Source organism: Ilyonectria robusta (genome assembly GCF_021365365.1).
Source record: "Ilyonectria robusta strain PMI_751 chromosome Unknown BGZ61scaffold_12, whole genome shotgun sequence".
In the NCBI taxonomy this organism is placed as follows: domain Eukaryota; kingdom Fungi; phylum Ascomycota; class Sordariomycetes; order Hypocreales; family Nectriaceae; genus Ilyonectria; species Ilyonectria robusta.
The window spans coordinates 521,211-545,830 of NW_025764446.1; the positions used below are offsets into that span (position 1 = coordinate 521,211).

The 24,620-nt window shown below is 55.3% G+C and overlaps 5 protein-coding genes across 5 annotated transcripts; 3 read left to right on the forward strand and 2 right to left on the reverse strand.

Annotated features, from left to right (window-relative positions):
* Positions 1-4,076: 4,076 nt before the first annotated feature.
* On the forward strand, positions 4,077-6,367 carry BGZ61DRAFT_479051 (YjeF-related protein N-terminus-domain-containing protein; the record flags this gene model as incomplete). Its single annotated transcript, XM_046249067.1, has 2 exons — positions 4,077-4,194; positions 4,248-6,367. The coding sequence occupies 2 exons, from the start codon at positions 4,077-4,079 to the stop codon at positions 6,365-6,367; spliced, it is 2,238 nt and encodes a 745-aa protein (XP_046103186.1).
* A 2,434-nt stretch (positions 6,368-8,801) lies between these two features.
* BGZ61DRAFT_301640 (PalH/RIM21-domain-containing protein) lies at positions 8,802-11,063 on the forward strand (the record flags this gene model as incomplete). Its single annotated transcript, XM_046238692.1, has 1 exon — positions 8,802-11,063. A coding segment is annotated over one exon (2,262 nt), but the record flags the coding sequence as incomplete, so codon positions are not given.
* Positions 11,064-11,578: 515 nt separating this feature from the next.
* BGZ61DRAFT_453706 (uncharacterized protein) lies at positions 11,579-12,249 on the reverse strand. The gene has a single exon (XM_046246110.1). It carries the CDS (start codon positions 12,024-12,026, stop codon positions 11,802-11,804), a length of 225 nt encoding a protein of 74 aa, XP_046103188.1. The 5' UTR covers positions 12,027-12,249; the 3' UTR covers positions 11,579-11,801.
* Positions 12,250-13,507: 1,258 nt separating this feature from the next.
* On the forward strand, positions 13,508-16,500 carry BGZ61DRAFT_354625 (TLC domain-containing protein; the record flags this gene model as incomplete). Its single annotated transcript, XM_046240634.1, has 3 exons — positions 13,508-13,735; positions 13,806-14,900; positions 16,312-16,500. 3 exons carry the CDS (start codon positions 13,508-13,510, stop codon positions 16,498-16,500), a joined length of 1,512 nt encoding a protein of 503 aa, XP_046103189.1.
* A 1,559-nt stretch (positions 16,501-18,059) lies between these two features.
* On the reverse strand, positions 18,060-21,194 carry BGZ61DRAFT_533506 (uncharacterized protein; the record flags this gene model as incomplete). Its single annotated transcript, XM_046254018.1, has 3 exons — positions 18,060-18,447; positions 18,506-20,691; positions 20,763-21,194. 3 exons carry the CDS (start codon positions 21,192-21,194, stop codon positions 18,060-18,062), a joined length of 3,006 nt encoding a protein of 1,001 aa, XP_046103190.1.
* Between the last annotated feature and the right edge of the window lie 3,426 nt (positions 21,195-24,620).

Genomic DNA, 24,620 nt, shown 5'->3' on the forward strand with positions numbered 1-24,620 from the left:
GCACTGAGGGGCCTTGCACGTCGCGACCACAACGCGTCAACCTTTGAATTAACTTGCTGGGGTGGCCATTCGGAACACACTATTTGGAACGCCCCGTCGCGTCTCGCAGCCATTCAGAGGTCGACCCTGGGGCCCTCTGATTGACATCCCAGCCTAATCTGAACTGCCGGCGTCGTGCTGGCTCGGAGCGTTCAGCAGGCGTCCAGTCCTTATCACACCCCTCCACCGTGCTTCACCACATCACCACATTACACGCGACATCCGTGACACACTCGCCACGGTCTGGTTTATGACGGTCGGCATCGCCCGTCTCCCGATTCGATCCTCGCCGACTTGCAGCCACTTCCTCCGAACTGTTGTCCAGCAGGCTCATGTTCACACCCTTGGCCCCCCGGCCTCCAATCGCCTCGACACAATGCTAGCCAAGGCGAACAAGGCATACGAGGCCAGCGCGCCAGCTCGGGGGACACAGTTGGCCAAGCAGCCCTTTCCCTCGAGCAGCCCCAGCGCTGCAAACGCCGACATCCGTGACCAACTCAAGAATCCAGGCTTTGGCTCCACGTCGGCGAGGACCCCTCAACCATTTCCGAATCTGCACAATGGCCGATCCACCAACATGAGCCACTCTACTGTTAATCGACCGGTACCCGGCGCAGGTCGTGGCTCATTGGCCTCTCTTTACAGTGCACCGAACACAGTCCGGCAAGAATCCCGCGTTATCGACCTTACCGGACCAGAAGCCCATGCCAAGGCTCAAGAGGCAGTGTTCTTTGCCGAAGACGACTTCAGCGATGACGATAACCTTGATCTTGATTATGAGGCCCCCTCTGCTCTTCCGACTCTCCCCACTATGCCTGCACCTAAACCTGTTTCTTTCAGCAGCATGCCTCCTCCGCCCAAATCTACCCAGAGCGAAACGAATATCCCCTGGTCGTCATCACCAGCGTCGCATTTTCTGCCTCCACCTGTGCAGCGTACGATACCAGTGCCGTCAAGCAATAACGAAATGTCCTTGAAGCGCGAGTCTTCTGGAGACCAGGACTCGATGGACTCGCATGTTCCTAAGAAGGCCAAACGACGAGTTCTTCCGGCCAGCTTCCGACAAGAGGATGCCGAGGATGACGACGAGGACCAGGGCCCTACCGTGAAGACGCCTATCCGCAAGCCCAAGATATCCATATGGGACGCAACTGCCAGTGCTTTGAAGGAACAAAAGAAGCAGCTGAAAAGTCAACGTCAGCTGAAAGAAGAAGCTGAGGAAGATCCTGATTCCCTATCGGAGGAACCCCAACGAGCCGGTAAATCGTCCAAGACGGCCTATGCTATTTCTCTCAGTGACGAGCAGAGACATGTCTTGGATCTGGTTGTTGAGCAGAAGAAGAGTGTGTTTTTCACTGGTCCGGCTGGTACTGGAAAGTCCGTTCTGATGCGGGCTATCATCAATGACCTAAAGAAGAAATATTCCAGTGACCCCGAGAGAGTCGCTGTGACGGCGTCAACTGGTCTTGCTGCGTGCAATATCGGGGGAATTACTCTTCACAGCTTTTCAGGTAACTTGCTCAGACAACGCATATGGATACAGCTGCTAACCCTTTGATTAGGCATCGGTCTAGGGAAAGAAGAGGCTCCGGTCTTGATAAAGAAGATCCGACGAAATATCAAGGCCAAGAACCGCTGGTTGAAAACAAAGATTCTCATCATTGATGAAATTTCCATGGTGGATGGAGCTTTATTCGACAAGCTAGACAAGATCGGGAGGACCATTCGAAACAATGGTAGACCATGGGGCGGCATTCAAATCGTCATTACTGGCGACTTTTTTCAACTTCCGCCAGTTCCCGATCAAGCAGCAAAGCGTGAGACCAAGTTTGCCTTTGACTCTGCAACATGGAATACGTCAATCGATCACACTATCGGGCTTACGCAAGTTTTCCGACAGCGCGATCCTCAGTTCGCGCAGATGCTCAACGAAATGCGCCTTGGTAAAATCAGTGAAGACACTGTCCGCGCTTTCAAGGCTCTAGCCAGACCACTTGAATTCAACGACGGTCTAGGCATGGCTGAGTTGTTCTCTACACGAAATGAGGTGGAGGGCTCAAATGAGAAACGACTAAGAGATCTTCCGGGCACGGTGCGCCGGTACGAAGCCCAGGATTCAGGCGACCCAGCCATTCGAGAGAAGCTCTTGGCAAACATGATGGCGCCCAAAAGCATCGACTTGAAACTTAACGCCCAAGTTATGCTCATCAAAAATCTCGACGAGTCCCTCGTAAACGGGTCCTTGGGCAAGGTCATTGGCTTTTCGGACGAGAAGACGTTTGACATGGGCACGGATGATTTTATGGAGGAAGATCCGATGTCCAAGGCAAAGAGGAAGCTGAAAGCATTCAGTCATGAGGCAGAAACGAAGTCAGGCGTCAAGTTTCCGGTAGTACAGTTCATGACCACCCACGGCTCGCATCGCGTCATTCTCTGCCAGCCCGAAGATTGGAAGGTCGAGCTTCCAAATGGAGACGTCCAAGCGAAGCGCACACAGCTGCCCTTGATCTTGGCATGGGCTCTGTCCATTCACAAAGCCCAGGGTCAGACTTTGGAACGAGTCAAAGTCAACCTCGGACGTGTATTCGAGAAAGGGCAGGCGTATGTGGCACTCAGTCGAGCCACAACGCAGCAAGGCCTCCAGGTCTTAGGCTTCGACAAGTGGAAAGTTATGGCCCATCCTCGAGTCATTGATTTTTACAACAAGTTATACACCGCAGAAGAAGCCAACGGGAGAAATGCCAATTCGATCAACGACTTCCTTACGAACCGCATTGGGGCTGCGGCTCCAAGGAATCAGGCTCCGAAGAAAGAGGCCCCAAAGAAGGAAGCCCCCCCAAAAGCCGCTCCAAGGCCGGAGGCTCCAAAGCGGGAGGCCCGGACCGTTATCAATTTAGATGATGACGAGGAGGCGATGGCGTCATACGGTTACTAAGGAAGTCTTGTCTGAGGTGAAAGGGTCGACTGTATAGATTTGTTATCGACCGGCGCATACATATTATCTTTGGGCTTACATGGATGGTAGAACTACGGAATCAAGGGAGCTGGCGTTGAAGCTGCCTCTGCTCTGTGACCAGAGGCTGGAACTGAGGGTCGACGACAGAATCGACAGGTACTAGATATCTAATCTCGGGTGCGGCCGAGAAGGAAACAACAAATGTATCAAATCCACTCAAACCACTGGAGTTTGGAGATGCGTAAGGGTGACTGTTGAGGACCGACCAAGTGTCTCGTGTTGTTACACATGCATATCCCACTCACAACGATATTCCGTGCCAGTCGCATAAAATCATACCACCAAACTCAGTGGTTGGAGACAGTGTGGTCGATATTTTCATCCGGCCTGCATCCAAGAGGACCCCTTGCGATATTTCACAAGCTGGAATTCGCTGTAACGCCATCGAATCTAAGCTGCGGCTTATACGGTAGCCAAAAGCAAGGTTCTGTCTTCAAAATTGTGACACGCTGGGGTCAGACGACCAGATACGGCGAGCCCGGCTTATCGATAAGAAAAAGGTTGGCGTGGTGGGAGACTTGTTGCTCCGGTATGGGGCAAGCTTCTGTGGGAAGTTCAACCTCGCAAACCCCAGCGCACACAATACGTCACAACTACCCGACCAGCATCCTCGAGAATCGCCCTTCGATAGCGCGAGCCTCTCCCCCAGCGATCGATACTCGAGTTTGGAACCTTGGCCTCGCGCGATCCAGTTTCCGAGTCCGTCTCCCGCCACCCCGTCCACTCGTTGACCCCAGTCCGCACCCGAGAATACCCTCCACGTCGAGTAACCGGCTTGTCGATCGGCCGCACGCTCGCTGCTTTCGCCCATACATCCAAGGAGCTTTACGCATCGATCCTGCGCCGTCAAAGCACCTAGCATCCCCGCACGGCGTGTCCGTGATTCAGTTGTTGGGCCGCAACCCCGAGTCTTGATGACGCCTTGGGGGCCTTAATTACCGGAAATTGGGGCTCTCGCTTGGGAAAAGGGAGCAGCAACACCAGGAATCTTGACCAGATACACGCGAGGCAACATCTCATCATGGCGAACCAATTCATCGGCTTGCATATGCGGGTGGTGCTGAGGGAGCCCCCGGCGTACCACATCACAGGGACAGTCAGGGACGTTGAGGCCGGCAGCTGCCTGACTTTGACGAACGGTGCGTATGCCCCAATATTCTAACCAAGAGTTTCGCTAACACTCCTACTTTAGTGTTTGTTTCTGGGACCAAGGAATGGCACCCTCACATGAGGATTGATGCCAGCAATATCGCAGATCTCTCGGAGATCAAGACGGATGATGGGCCGGCTATTACTGTCCCGCCTCCCGCCGAGGCTGTCGCCACGCCTGTGTACTCGCAACCGCCTTCGCAACCCCCTTCGCATCCGCCTTCGCAGCCCTCATTTGTCGACCCAGCGATTCTCAGCCTTGGACGACGGCCAACATCTGGAACGCCATCGGCGCCGGATGCCAAAGCCATCTCCGTTGACAGCGGGATCGTTGAAATGCAAGCCCCCTTGCCCGGTGCGGTGTCATCTATTCACTCTGCAGGCACTCCAGTGCGTCCCACTCCTCCTGATTACGATATCACAAGTCCGCTGGGCAACCTCGTTCTTCAAAGCCCGGCACCTGAACCTGGGAACGGCCAAGCCCCTGAGTCGCAGGAAACTCCATCTCAGAAGAAGAAGCGACGTTCACGGCAATCGAAGCAAGGAAAGGGACAGCGTCCTGAAGATGATGGACGGCCAGTTGAAGGCTCGCCGCTTGTCCAGGGCGGTCGTGGCAAGGGTTGGAGACAGACACCGATTCTACAGAGCACTGCTTCATTCCAACCATTCAATTCTCTGAAGCGCAATGGAAAGGGCCGCAAGGGGGGTCCCGACAACGGATGGGCATCGGAGGACGTCACAGAGGAGATGGGCGAATTTGACTTTGAGAACAACCTCGCCAAATTTGACAAGCGCACCATCTTTGACCAGATGAGAAAAGAAGATCAAGTGGATGATGCGAGCCGGCTGGTATCGCATAACCGCCGACCCAAGCCAGGGACCGCTGGAGGAAAGAACCTACACTATACGGAGAACGTCCTGGACGTGCCATCAGTCGCCGGCAAGAACGCAGACTTTTGGAACAGCGAAGCGGACGATGGGTTAAATGAGGCAGAAAGGCTGATGGGCCGAGACTTGCGAAGCAGCCAGAGCAATCGGAAAACTGATACCAAGTCCGGGCCTTCTCGGCGATCCCAGTCACGCAAAGCTAGTACCGTTGCCGTGCCTGGAGGTCTGCCACTTAGCCGAGTCAACTCTGGCGTACGTTCAAGTCATAGACCTCGGTGGTCTCTTTCCAGACCGGAATCACGCAGTACTGACAGCAGAAAGCAGCAAGGTCACCCACCCGGTCTATACCTCGTCCCGTCGAACCGGCGACTCGAGACCGTCTCTGCACTGCAAATGCTGAATCTTGAGAACATTGCCGCCAATGAGGTTGGATTGAGGGAAGATCTCATGGCAGAGAATGCAGGTCGAGGAATTGCTCAGGTAGCATTTACAGCGCTGTCAGAACCGGCCATCAAAGTTCGGTTCGGGCTTGCAGGCGCCAATCCTTCGGCGAGTGCTGTCTTGACCAGTCCAGCGGTGGTTATCTTGGCTGGCAACAACAGGTCCGGTGTCCGGGCCATTGCTGCGGGTCGTCATCTGCGGAACAAAAATATCAACGTACTGCTCTGCCTCGTGGGAATCGAGCGAGAGCGAGATCTACTTGAGGACCTACGGCAACAGATCCAGCTATATCGGAACTTTGGGGGCAAGATTCTAAACAAGACGGAACTCTTCGAGCATCTAAGGAAGAGTTCGGCGACTGGGTCCCCCGTGTCGATCTCGCTCATTGTGGATGCGTTGCTTGGTTTGACCATTTCGTTTGAGGAATTGCGAACCGCGGACCAGGCCACAGTGTATGAGCTGATGGAGTGGGCGAACCGTAACGAGGCATTTGTTCTAGCGGTCGACGTCCCAACGGGCATCGATCCCACATCAGGCAAGGTCGCCGTCATTGACGGAGGACGTCTCTTTGTCAAGCCGCGATATGTGGTTGCCATGGGAGCTCCTAAACGAGGACTGCTTGAAGCGGTCACGCCTCCGAACGACGATGACCCCGAGGCCCTGAACCATACAACTCATGAGGACGAGTGGCGACTATTTATCGCAGATATTGGACTGGGAAGCGCAGTTTGGAGGAAGGCCGGTACCAAGATCCGAAGGGGAATCGACTTTGACGAGGAGTGGGTGCTGGAAATGCGCTACCGAAACGGGCCTGAGGAATCGGACGACGAGTAAGGGGACGAGACGAGGGGATATAAGACAGAACGACGGGACACGCTGGGAAGTACGAAAAGGGGAAGCGATTGGCTTTTTGTTGCACACGATGCATCTGATTTATTATTGGCGTTGATGGCTTCTGATCTGGCGCGAGGGCAAGATGGTGGGGTTGCATAAAGTTGCATGAGTTGATACCAAATACCCAGGAGTTTCCTGTCTTGTTCCCCATTTCCGCTCATATTATCCGTACAGGGATTGCGATTTGCGATGCACTCACCGCGCATTGTTTGTGTAACGGTCAAGGTGAACAAAGCAAAACGGGACACGGCCGAGTGGAGGAGCAAGCAGAGCCAAGGAGACACAAGCTTTGCCAAGACCCCAAATCTCCTGTGCAGGCTTGGCAGCGAGAAGCTTGTCGTGATTGCGTATGCGCGTTACAGCGTAGAAAAAGGTTCGAATTTTCCAAGCCGTTTTGGTGGGGAGCGGCATTCAGGAGGCGCATCTCGGGACATTGCAGCAAGGGGTGCGAACAGACGTAACGGTTTCAAAACGAGTTGGTGACACTTGGATGAGGAGCCGACGCGGGTGAGGCACGGTATTGCGGTATCAACCACCGAGATTAAGCATTAACCAGGCTAGGAACCAGGAGGGTGGCCCGCCTCCGCATCCTTGTCCAGCTATGCGTCATTAGGAAGGTGAGAAGGTGAGGAGAGCCGCAATGTGTCCAGGTCACGAAAGCCATGAGAGTTGTGAGAGTCATGAAAAGTTAAAGTCGAGCTGCGTTCGTCGCTCCGCCCGACTGAGTGGGTAATTATCTAATCCGTCCTGCAGACGAAACAGCCTCCTTCCCAGCTGGAACAAGTTACGCAGTCGTTCCTTACCTACCTAGGTACCTAGTATCGATTTGGCACTGTCACACTCTCTCAGCACAGTGCGGGTGGCTTAGCGGCTTGCGACGTGGGGCCGAGGCCACCTTAATAAATAGTTAGTGTGTCTTTGGTCTCGTATCGAGTCGCATGCAATTCCCTGGAGGTTGACGAGTGGACGATTTATTCAAGGTGCGTGAAAATGATGTGAAGAATTCCCGATCCGCGGCTTATGCTTAAACGAGAGATCGCTTCCATCCAGCCTCGCTAATTCTGTTTGGCCACCCAAATCATCGTCTCGGACACTTTCCTTGCTGCCGTCGCGGGGGTGCCGGCTGGGCGCAGGCACAAAGCCACCGCACTACGCCGGGTGGTTGACAAGAGATTGGCTCGATTCGTACAGATGCATGGCGACACAGTGTCCGCCCAGTTGCAATTTTCTTGCTGTGTGTGGTCTGTCCCGACCGTCCGGATTTCAATCGGTTTGCCTTTGCATTTCTCGTTGAGGTCCTGCGAGGCCGTTGACGGGCCGGAAGCTTGTCCCCCGATCGTGTTTATCTCATGAGACCTTGGCATCCTGTCTCGACGATGCCGCTGTGCCAGTGACGCCACGCGTATCCCATGTACACTAGAGACCCTATGATTCGGCTAGAAGTGTCCCTTCGGCTGGCGCAGTAATTAGTCCGCCGATTGTGAAGACACACCCGCGCAACGGGTCCATCCCACGAGGCGTGGCGCAAGATCGTCGATGGTTCTTCGTACCGTGTACCGGGGCTCTCGTACAGTGCGCGGTGCCGCTCCTGCTTCACCACCACGGGGTAACCTGACTTGTCCCATGTCGACTGACCAAGCCAGGCCTTATTCAAACCTCACCCAATACCAGTTTCCTGGAAAAACCAGCCGATTCATTCCCACGAGCTCTTGGACGAAATCTACCCCCCGAGGCCGTCGTCAACACCGCTGCGAAAATCATCGTCACCCCCGCTGGCAATCGCTGACGTCGCTCACCTGCTTCCCCGACCACCGCCCCCCAATCAACGGCGCGACTCGCACATACGCCCTCGCAGAAAACGGCCAAGACTCTCGGCGCCCAGCCTGCCATCATTCATCCATCCCCCACTTGAGTCCAGTCTGGCCTGGCCTGGTGGATTTGTCTCCTAGCCGCAGCACGTTCCACGAATCCGAACCATCCTCCCGGTTTGCATTGTTTCCGACGCGCCCGTCATCCCGCAATCGCCTCGTGCCTTGAGCCAACCCGAGATCCTCGTCTCTCGAAAGCCAAGAACCGCTTAATCGCTGTTACTCGGCCCATTCCGAAACCAACGTCAAACTATCGCGACTTTCTTCTACCCGTCGAGGCAGGTTAATCATCCAACGAAACGAGGCACCGCGACGAGCCGAATCGAACCCAGTCAGGTCAACACGATTCCACGAGCGAACGAACGCCCCCCAACGCACATTCGCCCTAATCGATTCCTCCATGGCGACTGTCTAGTCGAGGGAGAGACCCCCCGATTTGCAGATCCCCGTCGCCCGCGGCTGGCCGCTTCGTTGCGTGTCCCATTGATCCTCGGCCGGCCGCAATCATGGACGCCAACCAGCTCGTCACCGCGACCCTCACGGCTGCGCTTCCTGCGCTATGCACGACGACTATATGGCCCGGCGCTGGTGTCATGACCTGGGGACCCGACGGAGCCCAAGTCCCTGTGGTTGACCCCATCATCTACCAAGCGCCATGCGCGACTGGCCTCATTCCCCGGGCCGACTCATCGCTCACCGTGGCCAGCGACAGCAGCCTCACCCAACACGACTCTAGCGACAGCAGCGTCAAGTTCTCCGACTTTCGCGACCCCTTCTACGCCTCAACTTTCCCAATATGTTACGCCCTCGCCGCGACCACCGTAACGGCCTATATGCTGGTCATCATGCTCTTCGTCACCCCCCGCTCGTTTCTTGACGGAGGCATCGTCTATCTGGGCCGACGAGGCGGATTTACCCACAGCTCAGGCACCGGCATCAGCATCGGTGGCCGTCCATGGCTACAAAAGGTGGCCGCTCTGACCGTGGCCATGTCGCTCACCGTGGCCAGCGTAGATACGTTCAATGTCGCGCAAAACCAGTACACATGGGGTATTCAGAATGCAAAAGAATTGCAAGATGAGATTATGGGCAGCACTGAGCTCAAGGTTATCCGCCTTGTTTCGGATACCTTCTTGTGGCTTGCCCAAGCACAAACTTTGATCCGCCTCTTCCCTCGACAACGCGAAAAGATTATTATCAAATGGGTCGCCTTCGCCCTCATCATCCTCGACCTAATCTTCAGTGCTCTTAATAGCTTCAAGTACTCAGAGAACGGAATCAACTCGACCGTACGACCCAAGAACTTTGTCCATCCCGTCCCTGCCCTCAGCTACCTTTTTCAATTAGCTCTAGGGGTTCTATACGCGGCCTGGGTTCTGTACTACGCCATAATGAAGAAGCGATACGCCTTCTATCATCCCTTTATGAAGAACATCTTCTTGGTGTCCATCATCTCGATCTTGTCCATCGTGATCCCCATCGTGTTCTTCATCCTCGATATTTCAAAGCCCGACTTCACAGGTTGGGGAGACTATGTGAGATGGGTTGGCGCCGCAGCAGCCAGCGTCGTGGTTTGGGAGTGGGTGGAGAGGATAGAGGCGTTGGAGCGTGAGGAGAAGAAGGATGGGATCCTAGGACGAGAAGTGTTTGATGGCGACGACATGCTTGAAGTCGACGCCTCGGAATTTCCATGGCTCCGAAATCGAAAGAATCGAAAGGGAGGGGGCTCCGGTGGCAGCGGCACTGGTGAACGACATCAGGCGTCAACATCCATGGCGAATGGATGGGTCAATATGTCTGCCATAACCAACAGATACCGGGGGATAAGCAATGATGCCCCTGAGACAACCACAGCGGCATCGACACAGCGGAGCATGGGAACCATACTACGGCCACCAATCTGGCCGGCAAGACCAGCTCCCGCAGTCACACCCGTCAGCCGGACAGATACTGCCAGCGCTGCAAGTACAGTCTATGCCGTACGATACCAACCGCCATCAGAGGCCACGACAAGGACGCCTGATCCGCTGCCACAGCAGAGCGCGGTAGACCTCGCACGACCGAACAGCAACCCCCAAACCCACCCAAACAATGACGATACGTCTCCATGGACTCAAGCCTCTACCTCTCCGCAAAATGGACATGCCGTTGCGCCTGCAAGTGGCCACACGGCGGATCTGGAGGCCAACGGCGCAACGCAAAGCCAAGGTGGTTGGCGGAGTCTCACCTTTGCCAACCCAATATTCCGCAACTCCAGTGAAGAAGCAACAAATGAGGTGCCTCAGAACCAACAGAGTCCGACACCCGAGCCCCGTTCAACTGGCAGATGGGATTTGCGGGCACGTCTGGAGGATTTCGCAGCGAATCAGGCCGACAAACTTCGTGACCGGATGCGAACTGCGCCCAATACGGAGACTCTCCCTACAACGGTGATTCCTGCGCCTGCCCGACGAGGAGCTGCGTTACAGCAAGTTCTAGAAGAAGAAGAGTTGATCACATCACATCATTCCCCGTCAATAGGGCTGGGGGCCAACAGCAACAGCAGCTCATCGAGAGAGGCATCTGGAGAGATGGCACAGCTGGACAGGAGCAGAAGCACATTTTCGGGCAGTCAGCAGGGCGAGCCGGCAATTCCGCCGAATAACCCGCCGCTGTGGCGAGGCGTTCAGTCACGGATGATCTACGAGGATGGGTACTACTCAGATGATGATGTCCGCTCGGTTTCAGAGACATCTTCGGTAGATCACCGACGACAAGACTCAGACTCGTCGAGACAATCTCGAGTGCCCTGAGCGCACCCGCCAAGGAGTGATTTCTGTGCCGTTTAGTTTGCATCTAGCGAGGCGTTGATTGCTTGTTTAGCATAAAAAGAAGGAACCTTGAGAAGGGATGGACTGGCGGAGCATTGCGAACAAAGATACCCTGGGGAGATGATGAACCATGGGGAGGATTTTCGACATCAGCTTCAGAGCACAACAGAGATGTCCGGCGTTTAGGGATACAACATTGCTATGATGGGTTAGTTTAAGAGGAAATGGTTAGCTCATAGACTTGCCGAGTCGTGGTGTGCCTTGACACGCCACTAAATAGGAATTGAAATGGAACTCATATATGTTATGTCGTTGACACGGTCAATTGCTGTGATGGATGGGAGTGATACAAATGTTTACGATGTGTGTTGGTTGCAACATGATGGCGGATGAGTTTGTTGATCATGTAGGCGAGACAGGGTCCGGACTTTACACATGGTCGACATACGCACGAAAAATATGGGATGTGATAGATCAAGATATCGAACCATGCATACTGTTCGGCTCCTTGGCTATTTTTCTATGATGCTATGCACTATATCTCCAACTCCACCCCTGGCATGACGTACCTCGTACATGGTATTCGTACATCTGCCATGATATATCGTACATGGTACATGACGCATCGTACATTGACATGGTAGAGGTCACATGGAAATCAAGGAGACACATACAAGACCAAGGCAGTAAGTGCCATTAAGCGCCACCCAGCCAAGAAGAGAAATCCGCATTGCCGAGAGAACCGGCTGAGGTGAGCTGGCGTGGGCCGATGGTGATGCGGTTCGTGCCAGGTATTTCTTGGCCATCCGCCCGACGAAGAGAGGGAGAGCCTAGGCCCGGGCCAACAAAGTCGTGCGTTACTGGCTCACATGCGAGCCGGGGGAACGAGAGCTGGATTAATGACAGGAGCTGAAAAATCATACCCACCTGACCCCCAAAACCCAGCTGGATCTTTACCTTGCATGGGTGGCTGTCGTAGTTGAAGACACTTGTGTGTAGTAATTGAGTTGAGGCCTCCAGTTGTTGAGAATCGACAGCGCAGAACCAAGAGGTGGGAGCTACTAAGCGTGAAATGGCAGCAGGGTCCAACACAAATCACGCCGACTAATAACAAATGCCGAAGGGTCCCGGAAGGATTTGGTCATACCTATGTACCTCTAGCCAAGTACGAATTAAGTACTCCCTTGAGAACCGAGACCGAGCAATCCGAACTAGGTCAGAAGAGCGGCTTACATGGATGGCGGGTATTTACAGCGGGCGTCGGGCATTCGATCCCCCCGAAGGCACCCAGAAAACACCCACTAAGCACCTGCTGAAGACCCCGCTGTAGTGGCACAGAGACCATGACCTCACTGTAGTTGGACCCTGAACCCCCTTCTGAGGCAAGCAAGCTCCTACCCGCCCGGGCCCCAATCTCAAAATTTCAATTAATTACCTAGTGAGAAAGGGGGAAGGGGCGGACGAGCCACTACCAATGTAGGTACCTAGTAACGAGGACAGCAAATCCCTACTTTCTCACTCATTTCTCCCGACTTTCTCACCAGTCCAACGATGGCCTCTACCTACTCCATACCCAGACATTAATCTCCTGCCGAGTGCCACCTGGGTACCCGCGGACTTCTATTGTGGCTCCCAAGATCGACCCGCGGGTGCCGAGGCCGAAGCAATCACCTTCACATTCACATAACGCAGGATTTTTTATTACTCTTCCATCGTGGCTCCTTTCCACCTTCTCTCCAAACCCAATACGCGTACTCCGTATGCACTGGCATGGTCCCAGCTTCACACAAAACCTTCCTACCCACCCGCTTTTCTCTCTCTCCAACTCGTCCATTTCCACTCCTTATTCCCATCGTCAATCTCTCACTCGGCCGCCCATACTCTCGCACGCACTCTTCTCCCTTCCCATCGTAGCGCCGCCACCCGCTCGCAATCCCGGCTCGCGCCAGCCAATCATACGCCGTTTTCCTGCTGACCCCCGCTGCCTCCACTCCCCCGCGACTTTTCACTGCTGCCGACTCCACCAAGCGGGAAAGGGGCTGAAAAAGAGACGTGACAGGACAAGATCAATCAATCCATCCCCCTTCGACCCGTCAGCTGCCGTGGGATCCTTCAGTATTCTGTATTCTGTCCTTTGTCAGCACTCTTCTCCGCGACACTTGCTTGACTGATCTGATCCTGTCTTGCGCACTCGGGAACGCTAGGTGGTAACAGGCAATACGGAACGGCGGGCTTTGGTGCAAAAGAAGTCACCAAGGTACTACAAGAAAATACTTGTCCGACCACACAGCACGCGACAAACACATCCACCCACCATCCGGTCGACGTTACCGCAGACGTTCAACCTCGATTGTATGGCGTCCAAACGAACCACCAGAAGCTCCTCCCGCAAATCCGCAGGCATGGTCGACTCCGAACCCTTCCCCGCCCTCAGTTCGGCGGCGGAACAGCTACAGCACGTCAACGGTAACGGCACCAGCAACGGCACCGCTTCCGGTGCCCATGCCCATGCTGCCGACGGAGCCGCTCGTAGACGGCGTAAGAGCAGCGTTCTCGGCGGCGATATTAACGCCGGTGACACGGGAGCGCCTGCTATGGCATCGAGCCGGGTCAGTCTCGATGCCAACGATGTCAATGTTCAGGTGTGTCGCTTCCTCCTCTCCTTTCCACCTCCGCGACTGACTACGGTCTCTCTCGCAGTATGCTAACGGACACAAGCGCATCTCCAAGCGTCGCCGTGCCCGCGGCTTCTTCGCCCGCGCTCGCCAGACCATGATCAAGCGCACCTTCGTCCTCCCCGCCATCATCATCCTGCTGTTCCTCGCCGGATACGCCGTCAACCCTACCGAGTCCAACCCAATCCACTACTTCATCTTCCTCTCCTACAAGCTGCCGCAGGATGACCCCAGCGTTCCGGCCCAGTACGGCAAGGGCCTATGGGACATTGCCTTCGTCTCCTTCTACACCGTTGTCCTCTCCTTCACCCGCGAGTTCATCATGCAGGAGATGCTCAAGCCCCTCGCTCGCTATTGTGGCCTCAGTCGCGGCAAGCAGGCCCGTTTCATGGAGCAGATGTACACTGCCGTCTACTTTGGTGTCCTCGGTCCCGCCGGCCTCTATGTCATGAGCCTCACTCCCGTCTGGTACTTCAACACGGCCGGCATGTACGAGGACTTCCCCCACACCACCCACCTGGCGCCCGTCAAGTTCTACTACCTCTTCGAGGCTGCCTACTGGGCCCAGCAGGCCATCGTCCTTATTCTCGGCATGGAGAAGCCCCGCAAGGACTTCAAGGAGCTCGTCGGCCACCACATTGTCAGCCTGGCTCTCATTGCCCTCAGCTACCGCTTCCACTTCACCTACATCGGCCTGCCCGTCTACGTCACCCACGACATCAGCGACTTCTTCCTGGCCACCTCAAAGACGCTCAACTACCTCGACTCCTCCCTCACAGGCCCCTACTTTGTCCTCTTCATGGGTGTCTGGATCTATCTCCGCCATGTCATCAACATCAAGATCATCTGGTCCCTCTTCACTGAGTTTGAGACCATCGGTCCCTTCGAGATGGACTGGGATGCGGGGCAGTTCAAGTGCCGTCTTAGCCAGGTTATCACCGCGAGTCTGCTCTCGTCCCTGCAGGCTCTGAACCTGTTCTGGCTCTTCTGCATCGGCCGTATCGCCTACCGCTTTGCCTTCCAGAACGAGCTTGATGATGACCGCTCCGACTATGAGGACGAGGAGGAAGAGACGCCGATGCCTGAGCCCAAGGCCAACGGCCTCACTAACGGCAATTCTGTCCAGAATGGCGACTCCAAGAACTAGACTACAAGCGTCTTTTCAAGGCTTTGGACGAAAGGTCAAGATTGCAAGCCTGAGAGACTCGGCAGACCAGTGTGTCTCCAAGTTGAACGAATTAAAGAGGAAAGAGGGGGGAAGAAAGCATGGACTCGGCCATTGGGACGACTTAATGGTATTATCATAATAATGACGACAATCAGGGGAACGGAATCGGACGTGGTTGCATTCTTGGCTGTCAGCATCTGGGGAAAATGGTGTTCATCAAACCAAATTGGAGGGGGTTCTTCACACTCGCTTTTTCAATACCGACATGCGGGAGTTCCGGGGGGGGTAACCGGGAGACCGGACTAATGAGGGCATTCTTGCGTGTGTCTGGACAAGAGCTGCGGCAAGAGAAAAGGTCAAAGGGAGAGCCAAACGATCGGGACAGAGAGAGTCGTATCCTCTGAGCCTGGCTACCAACGCCCCTGGGACATGCAGCCAAGTTATACACGCGCCAGACATGCGCCACGCCATGGGACCGGACGAACACGGCTTCTACCTCCCGGCCATGTACTTCAACGCTATCAAATACTTTCGTGTACTATCATACCTTGATCTATGTACGATCATTTTAATACTACTACTTTTCACATGACGTCCTCGGGTCCCACACACATCGTCACCCACACCACACCCATCCACCTCCACCGCACGAACCACACATGTCAAGCTTAAAAGGGCTTCTATATAAAGAAAAGAGGACAGGTCACACATGCCAAGCTTCCCACTAACGAGGAACCCATAGGAAGCAGGGGGAAACCCCATGCTCGTTATCCAAAAGGCGCGATTCTGTATTGTATTCTCCAATCTCCAATCTCCAATCTCCTCCACCGTTCCCCGCGGCAAGCCAACCCCAACGACAGCGCCAACCGCGGCATCCGCCGAGTTGCACGAAAAAGATGAAAGACGCAGCAGCAAAATACCCCGGCATTCGCTCCGATCCTAACTCGTGCACATGCACACACGCACACACCCCTCCCTTGCTTGCTTGCGCCCTGTGGAGTATATCTCTTTTTTTTCTCGCCTCCAAAGGTCCAGATTTCGTGTCCATTTGTAAGTCTCGCCGCTACGCGTAAGCCGACACGAGCAACGACATGACGTCGGATGAAAACGCCCGCCCCCTATCTGTCCACATGAACAAGGAAAACACTGGAGAATATGTTGGGCAGCCTAAAAAAAGATGCCGGCATCCTTGGGGTTTCCACTTTCGGATGCACCGTCGGGGGAGGGGGAGTGCCTTTAAGTGGAATGCGACTTCAACTCGGCGGTTTTGCTCATTCGCCGCCGTCGCCGCCGCTGCACGCGTCCGGTGAGGCGCAAGTCCCGGGATCCGGGATGGCGGGTCTAGGTCTACATGGTAGTGGAGCACGAACAAGGGCATGCGGATGGGCATGCGGATGGGCAACTTTTGCAACACAACGTTGAGTCTTTGTGTCAAGAAAACGCCAAACAGCAATGCACAATGCACAACACACAATGCGACGCTATGTCCGGGACACTCCGGAATACCCATGCCAACGTTAGCGTTGCGACGCGCACGAAACCCCGTGCCTGAGTCAGTCCGAAGCAATAGAAGCTCCCTAGGGCAAAATAATGACTTGGTTAATACTACGTGGTTTGATATGCGGATTGGGCAGGTAGCAAGGATACCCGTATCACGAAAACAGTGTCTTGGTTTCAAAGAACAGGAGGAAATTCCCATCGCTTGCTTAATCTGCTAATTATGCTAGGAAAGAAAATGTTAAGAATGCTCTTGCTGATGGTTCGCCTCACCCCGTGCTCCTCTTCAACTTCGCCTCGTTGTGTGTGGGTTGCGCGTGCTTGTGTGAACTGTCTGTCTCGCTATCTTTCTCTCTCTCTCACCAAGAGAGTGGTGATAGCAACAAGTTTAAAACCAGACCCCTTTTTTTCTCTTCTCGCCTCCCCAGAACCCAGCAGCGAAAATCAAAGGAAATCAATCAATCAAAGGCGCCTCCCGCACGAGCGGTCCGTCTATCTATAGAGACCTAATAGTCTCCCGTCTCACTCCTGGCGCGTCGTCTTGGTCCTGGTCCCGGTTTTGGTCTTCCCGTGCCTCGCAAATGCCTGCCTCCGTTCCCGGTCCCGTATCCGTCCCCGGTCCGTTCGGACCCCGAGCCGGCCGTGCCTGTGAGTCAAGAACCAGCCGAACCACCGCACCCGAAATGAAACCGCTGCTCTCCTTGATTGAAACCGAAGGCCGAAGCAAATCATGTTTGGTATCCGCCAACTCCGCCATTCCCATGTCCATAGACTCTTGCTCAGGTCGGAGATCACTCCGACTCGTCCACCAATTGACACCAAAAGAAAAGTAGAAATATGCTCAGCTTCATTACTCCCTCCGCCAGCCCTATATGTGCCGTTGCCTCCTCAGGCGCGACTTTCCTCCGTCCAAGAAGAGTACGTAACCACACAACACACATTATGACTCGTCCTAAGAGACTGTCCAGGACTAGGGACCAAGCCCATCCCCAATTCGGATGATAACGCTTGTGACCCGTGTCTCATAGACTGGCGACATTAGAAGCTCCAACCCCCCCTCCCTCTTCACCCTCCTGCCGTGGCCCTAGTGCCAGGCATCACCACTCCGAAAGACCAGACGTTCGAAGGTTGTGCAGTCCAAAGGCGTATGGATCCTCAGGGTCGTACTGTGATGATCCCTGCATATAAGCCCAATTCAACCACTGGAGACAGGTTTGAGAGCAAATGTATTAGTTTGCGGATGATGACCCGGTCTCATTAATCACGAAAGCAAAAAAAAAAAAAAAAAAAAAAAAAAACTCCATAACGCCGATTCCATGCTGTCTTAATGCCGAACCTTGTTGAAACTTCGTAGACGCGAATCGTGTCCTTTCATAAACCGAGCAACATGTCGAAAACGAAGCCAGGAAACGGCCAAGGAACCTCGTGGGAAGTTCACTTGGGTGAGATGCCTCAACAGAGCGGCACGAGAAAAAAGAAGCGTAGTATCCTAGCCCGTCTCAAGGTTCAGCGGCCCGCTCAGGGGGCAGTAGTAGGTACGCAGTGCGTACAATGTATATGTGTGAGTCGTCGATCGTCGTCGATCACACATGTTCAAGAGCCGAAGTTGTCGCTTCACTGCCGTTCTGGAGAGTGTTCTTCCGTATGGCTCGATTCGGCGTCCGAGGATGCTGAGGAGGTGGAAGAAGTTGACTCATCCTCTTTTCCTTTGCTCGTTGCATTTCCAGAGAGTGTTCCAGATGACGCAAGACTGTTATAGCCGTCCAAAGGTGCATCTGACTTCTTCTTGCCACCCATATTGGCTCTTCGGACAGCCTTTGCAGCCCTTTGGTGAGCTTCGCGGGCTACATCCAGAGCACGCTCAGCTCGGATCTGTTTCTCCCACATTGAAGCATATCGGCCATTAGCTGCTAGAAGTTCCTCGTGTGTGCCTCGCTCAATAATCGTGCCAGCATTAAGTACGATAATCTGGTCAGCGTGGGTAATAGTGGACAATCGGTGGCTATGAGAGAAGTGTTAGGCACAGCTTAAAGGGTAAGACAGGTAACAGGTGGACGTACGCAATGATGAGTAGTGTGCGGCCTTGACCGATACTCCACACATTGTCCTGGATCTCCTGCTCGGTATGGGAGTCTAGGGCTGACGTGGCCTCGTCTAGCATGATAATCTTGGGGTCTTTGAGAATGGTGCGGGCAATGGCAACTCGCTGCTTCTCGCCACCGCTAAGACGCAGGCCCCGCTCGCCGACCTGCGTGTCGTACTGGTCGGGGAACGACATGATACGATCGTGAATGCTAGCGGCGCGACAAGCGGCATAGACCTCTTCGTTTGTGGCTGCGGGGTTGGCATACTTGAGGTTGTACATCAAGGTCTCGTTGAAGAGGGTAGTGTCCTGGGGGACGACTCCAATGTGACGTCTCACCGAGTTGATAGTAAGGTCCTTGACATCCTGGCCGTCAAGTTCAATGCTGCCCTCGTCACAGTCATAGTAGCGGAACATGTGACGGAAGAGCGTCGATTTGCCACCGCCTGACTCACCCACAAAGGCAGTAGTGGTGCCAGGGAGACATTCAAAGCTGATGTTTCGCAGTGCCGGCCTTCGTCGGTCATACGAGAAGCTGACGTTGTTCCAACGAATACGGCCCTTAAAGTTTTCGAGGGGAACCGCATGGGGTGTGTCGACAACCGTAGGCTGAATCTTGAAGAGCTCCAGGAGCCTCTCACCGGAGATCATGGCCTGCTGAACAGTGCGGTAAAAGGTGCCGAAGAAGTTGAGGGGTCCCTGGAGTTGGGTAAGATATGAAACGACGGTAAACCAATCGCCGGTACTGCGCATTCCGATAGCAACCTGCCAACCGCAAACCAGAGCCGCGATGATTCTTCCCAGATTGAAGACGAGAGTTTGGCAGATATTCATCATCATCATGCCCACCTGGACTTGCGCTTCAGCCTTCTGGAAGACCCCAACCTTGTCTTGGTAGCGACGGGATTCAAATTCCTCTGCGTTGAAGTATTTGACAGTTTCATAGCTCGAGATCGAGTCGTTCTTGATTGCCTCTTCTTCACGATCGGCATTCGTCATTTCGCGACGCTGATCTGCTCGGGTTGATGCCATCTTGATAGTCATGTACAGATACCAACACGTATCCACCAAGTTAATCTCGGCGTAGAGCGGGCCATACCGGTAATAGAAAATGAAGATGGCAATGAAAAGGTCCATGAGCATCGGGAAAACCTGGAACGTAACCTGTTCCAAGAATTGGTTGATTGCCGATCCCTTGTTGAGCGCAGATAGAACCTCGCCAGTGCGCTTTGACAGGTGGAAATCAAGGCTCAGAGAGTGGACATGGTTAAATGCTGCTGTGGTGAGTCCTCTGTAAGAGTATTGGGAGACAGGAATCCACAGAAGCGATCTCACTGAACCCAACAGACCTGATTGGCCCTGTAGAATCCATAAGACGCCCAACAAGGAGAAGTCCGCGAGAGGGAAGTTAGCCATAGTGAGCGGCTCGCCCGAGGAGACGAGCTTTATGACGTCGACCAGCCTATCCACGACCCGGCCAATTTGCCACGGCACCGCAGCAATCACAAGGCGCTGGAGAACGACCAGAACAAAGCAGATGAGAACGTGCACCTGGAGCCTGACGACATCCTTGGGCCACAGGTAAGGAAAGAATAGGGAATATCCACGAAGGTATTCCCACCATGTCTTGTGGGGCAGCTTCTCGGGGCGGTAGAAGGCCGCCGGTTCATCCTTGCGGGGACCAACGGATTTGGCGGCGTTGGAAATGGTTCGGCCACGGGATCGACGACCATTAGCCTCTCGACCATTGGGCACCTGTCCATTCTGGATGTCGTACGACCGGCGATGTCCATTAAGCAGCGGGGTAGACTCGCCTACACACCCCTCTTCAAGCTTGTCGTCGGAGCGGCGCACCTTGAGGATCCATGCAGTGGTAAAGATGCCAATGAGGGCGAGGAGGTGAAGAATTCGTACTAGGTAGAGGATCAAGTCGACTTTGGTCCAGGAGTCGATGCAGCTCCCGTCCTTCTTGGGTTCACTGTTTCGAACTGAACGAAAGAAGTGACAATCGGCAGCGGCAACGAGGGTGGTGGATGCCATGATCAGCTCCCCGGCAAAGCCGAGGATCCAAACAAGGAGATGGACCACATTGGGGCCCTTGCGCCAGTCGAATAAGGAGATGAGGATGTAGAGGTAGAAGAAGAGGGCACCGGTAACATGGACCTGGGCAAAGCGGGTCAGTATGAGCTGCATTGGGATTCTGGCAGCACTCAGGGCGCCGGGGTCTCACGTACCACACTCCATTCGCCAGCCCACGGCAGTCCTTCTTTTGACCAGCGGTACGGGTCCTCGTGCCAAAAGGCATGGTTGAACATGAGAGAGGCGCTGGCCACATAGCTGAGGAAGATAATGGCGGCGAGGTAACGGAAGACGTTCTTCGCGGTACGGCCGAAGCCAGGCCCAATCTTACGGGAGCCATCGGCAAGGGCGCGCTTCTTTTTTGTGAGTGGCAATGGCTTGCCACCAGGACCCTTGACCTTCGGCTGGACAAGGTCCTCTTCCTTCTTGGCATTGACGACGCTGTACCAGGCGGCGCAAGAGACGAATGCGATCAGGAGAACGAGGGCGTATAGGTACTGGGTGTGGCGGAGGATATCGTCGGCGAGGGAGAGGCCATCGCGGTCGGAGCCGGGCTGGGCGGTCGGCATGTCGTCGGGGGCGGTCATGACGAGCTGGGGGCGGGTGAGCGAGGTCGGGGCAAGGAGCGACGGCCCATGTGAGGGAGAGAGGCGGACGTACAGGCGGGAAAAGGGACGAGAGAGAGCGCGAAGAGAGAGGAGAGGCGGAGGGCATTCACCACGGACGAACCATTGCCCTGCCCGTGGCAATTGGCGAGGAGGAGGGGAGGAGGAAGGGGGAGAAAACGAGCGAGTGGCGGGTGGAAGAGAGGCACGAGATGTTGTGATGTGAGAGACGAAGTCAAGTCTCGAGGCTCGAAGTCGAGTCTGGTCTAAGTCTAAGTCCCTGCTAGGTTGGCTCAGCAGGTTCCTTCCCTGGCGGGTGAGTGGTACGTAGAGAGGTAGTGGAGCGGCCAGTGAGTGGGTGGGCAGGCGCAGGCGCAGAGTACAAGCACCGGGACCCGCGAGCAGCGCAAAAGCACAGGGCAGGTGCAGAGGACAAGCACAAGCACAGGCACAGGTGGGTGCGTGCAGGTGAGGGCAAGAGCGGCCTTGGTGGGGCAGCTGACTTGGGTCAGTGGCGAAAGCCACCCGAGCTTGCCCTTGTCCCTGCTGTTTGCTGCCCGGAGGGAACATACATAGAAATAGTACGTACCTCGTTGTTCTCGAATCCGAGATCCAATGGAGCTCGGGGACGGATTATGGAGGCCTTGCCTGACGTCCCAGGGTCCACGGGAGGGGGGGGAGCCTGGATGGAGGGGGTAGGGGAGGAGGGAGGAGGGGGCCAGCCAAGGGTGGACTGGTTTGTCGAGGGCGTAGCCACCAAGAAAGCTCCCGGAGTGTGGGCCAGGTGTTGACGACTCGACGACTCGAGGGAAACAAGGATACCGAGGTCGGGAGAGTCGTTGGCCGAAGGCAAAGGGGGAGCAAGTGTCAAGGCAAAGGGCCGAGCGAAAGATGAGATGAGGAAGACGGGAGAGGAAGATGAAGAGGGAAAATAACACAATACAAAATGAGGCCAAGGGGAGCCCTGTGCTTGTAGTCGCTAGCAGGCAATGGCAGGAGAGTAACGGAGGCAAGAAACGGAGTGCGTACGGTAATAGGTCGTCGTCGCAAGACTCTGGCCCGGGGAGTTTCCAATGGTGTCTGATGGTGTCTGATGGTGTCTGCTGGTGTCTGCTGAAGTCCCCTGTTCGTCCCAGCAATGCCTCGTCTAGGCCCTCTGAGCCTCCCGGTCTTCTCCTGGATGGTGGACTGGTGGACTGGTGGACTGGTGGGCTGGTGGGCACACACACCTGCACGCCTGTTGCAGCTGCACTCTGCACACTCTGCACGCCGCCTGCGCACGCCGCCTGCACACACTCTTGTTGCCCAGGCTTGTCCGGACTCGTCTGTATTGCACGCCCTGGGGGCTGTCGCCTGTGGGGCGTCGCCGGGGTAGAGAGGGTCCTTGGGCCTTCTGGGTCGCTTTGGCTCCACTGGGGCGCTTCCTGGGCCCGCCTGCTGGGTCCGCTGGGTTCTTGGCTTTGGGGAGGGGGGGGGGGAGAAAGCCACGCGAATGAGTGAATGCCTGACGTACTGGTCGACGTTTCTCGTGATCCAGAGACGATCCAGATGGGGATGGGCTCTCCGGGGGCACGGACCGGAGGCAAAGCAGCGACTGTCAGTGTCGGTATTGGTATTGGGCAACGACCAAACGAGTGACGAGTGATGGGGCGAGGCAGCGAAAATCTGATCGGCAGAGCCACGAGAGTGATTCACTTCGTTCCCCGGTTTAGCGCGCACAAGGAGCAGAAAACGACCGACACTCTTGGAGGGAGAAATTGATGCCGCGGATAATTTGGGTGCTTGATGGAAGAACCTGGGAAAGTAGGTGGTATTTTTAGGGGGATTGTCCCAGCTAAGTATGGTCCGCTTCAGGTGAGGTCCGGTAGGGTTGACGACCAGTCAGGTCTCCCCAGACGGTAAGGCAAGGCTAAAGTCCAAGTTGGGCCAGGAGAAGGGGGAGATGGTGGTCCAAGGTCTGATCGGTCGGATCAAGATTGATGAAAGTCAGGGTACCCTACGGAGTATTCCCTACCTCGTTACTCGGTACAACAACGGCCAGCAACGTACAGGTAGCGCACGCAGTTCACGTAAAGTAACGTCAGGTATCGACCGGAGGTGTCACTACCCAGGATCGAGCCGGCTTCCGTCGCCGTATGGACGGATGGTTCGGACTATGGCGGCGGGAGGGCGTCAAGTCGTTGTGACGACTTCGCGACGAGTGTCGCACAAGCACTCTCGATCGGTCCCGTAGGGGAGGACTTAGCCGCTGGGCCGGATCGAGGTAGAGGATGGATGGGTAGGTACTCAGAGAGTTGGGCTCACGGAGCACAGGTGGAGGGGGGAGGGGTGTGGTCTCTGCGATGTTGAGGCCCGTGATGACGGTGTGTTTGAGATATGTGCCGACTCTGTCGATTTCCCGATTTTGCCGTCGTCGTCTCGTCGATATTTGTTGTTGTGACGAGCGGCGGATGTGGAATTAGGGTGGTGCCCAAAGACCGTATTGGTCGAGGATGGGGGGGAGCTGATGACGGAGGAGGGTGTTGAGGAGAGTGATGATGTAAGTGACAGGACGTAGGTCTGTCTGATGGATGGTGGTCAAAGTGGTCTCGGTCGTGGTCGTGGTCGTGATGGTTGCACAACAGCCTTACCGACTAAGTAAGGTCGGGATGGAACTTCTTGTTGTATGTCTACGTTTGAGTCTTTGTCTACGTCTGCGTCTGCATCCCGCAAAGGCCCAACCGTGCTCGTCTTAGTTTCCACCATTTACACACACCGCGTTCGCGGTCCCTCGTCATCCGAGTCAGTCAGATGGCGCCGAGTCAGGAGGTCCAACTAGACTACCTACCCTCCCACTACATACGTAGTCGGACACCACCTCCGAACCGTCGGCCGTTGACATGGGAGGGAATTCGGCCAGCCGCGGCCGCGGGCGCACGCCAGCCAGCAGCCAGCACATCTACTGCTATGTGCCGTAGGTATGTACGGATACATACACACATACATAGTACAGACCGCAGGTAACCCGCGGCCACGGCGGTTTCTTGGTGAATTTCGGCTCCCCGACGGCTCCCCGCCGGAAACGACACTGGAGAAGCCGAACTGGAGGGGGCGCTGCGGCGTCTCTCGACCGGCGGGCAGCGGCACCGTCCTTCGTACACGCAAGACGCCTCAATCAACATGTCCCGAACCATGTCAATCATGTACGCCGCCGATGCGCGCCGTCCTTACTTTGCCTCACCTTGCCTCCGCCTACTGTACGCTGCTGCAGGTCCCCCAGCGCGAGGAAAGAGAAAACTTGCAGAGTCGAATTGACGAATAGGCGTCCATGCCCTCGGCCGTTAGCCACGGCACGGCACTGCGATGCGCGATGCGCGATGTGCTGCACGGCGAGCCACCAAGGGCGCGGAACGGGCGAGGGTGCCGACC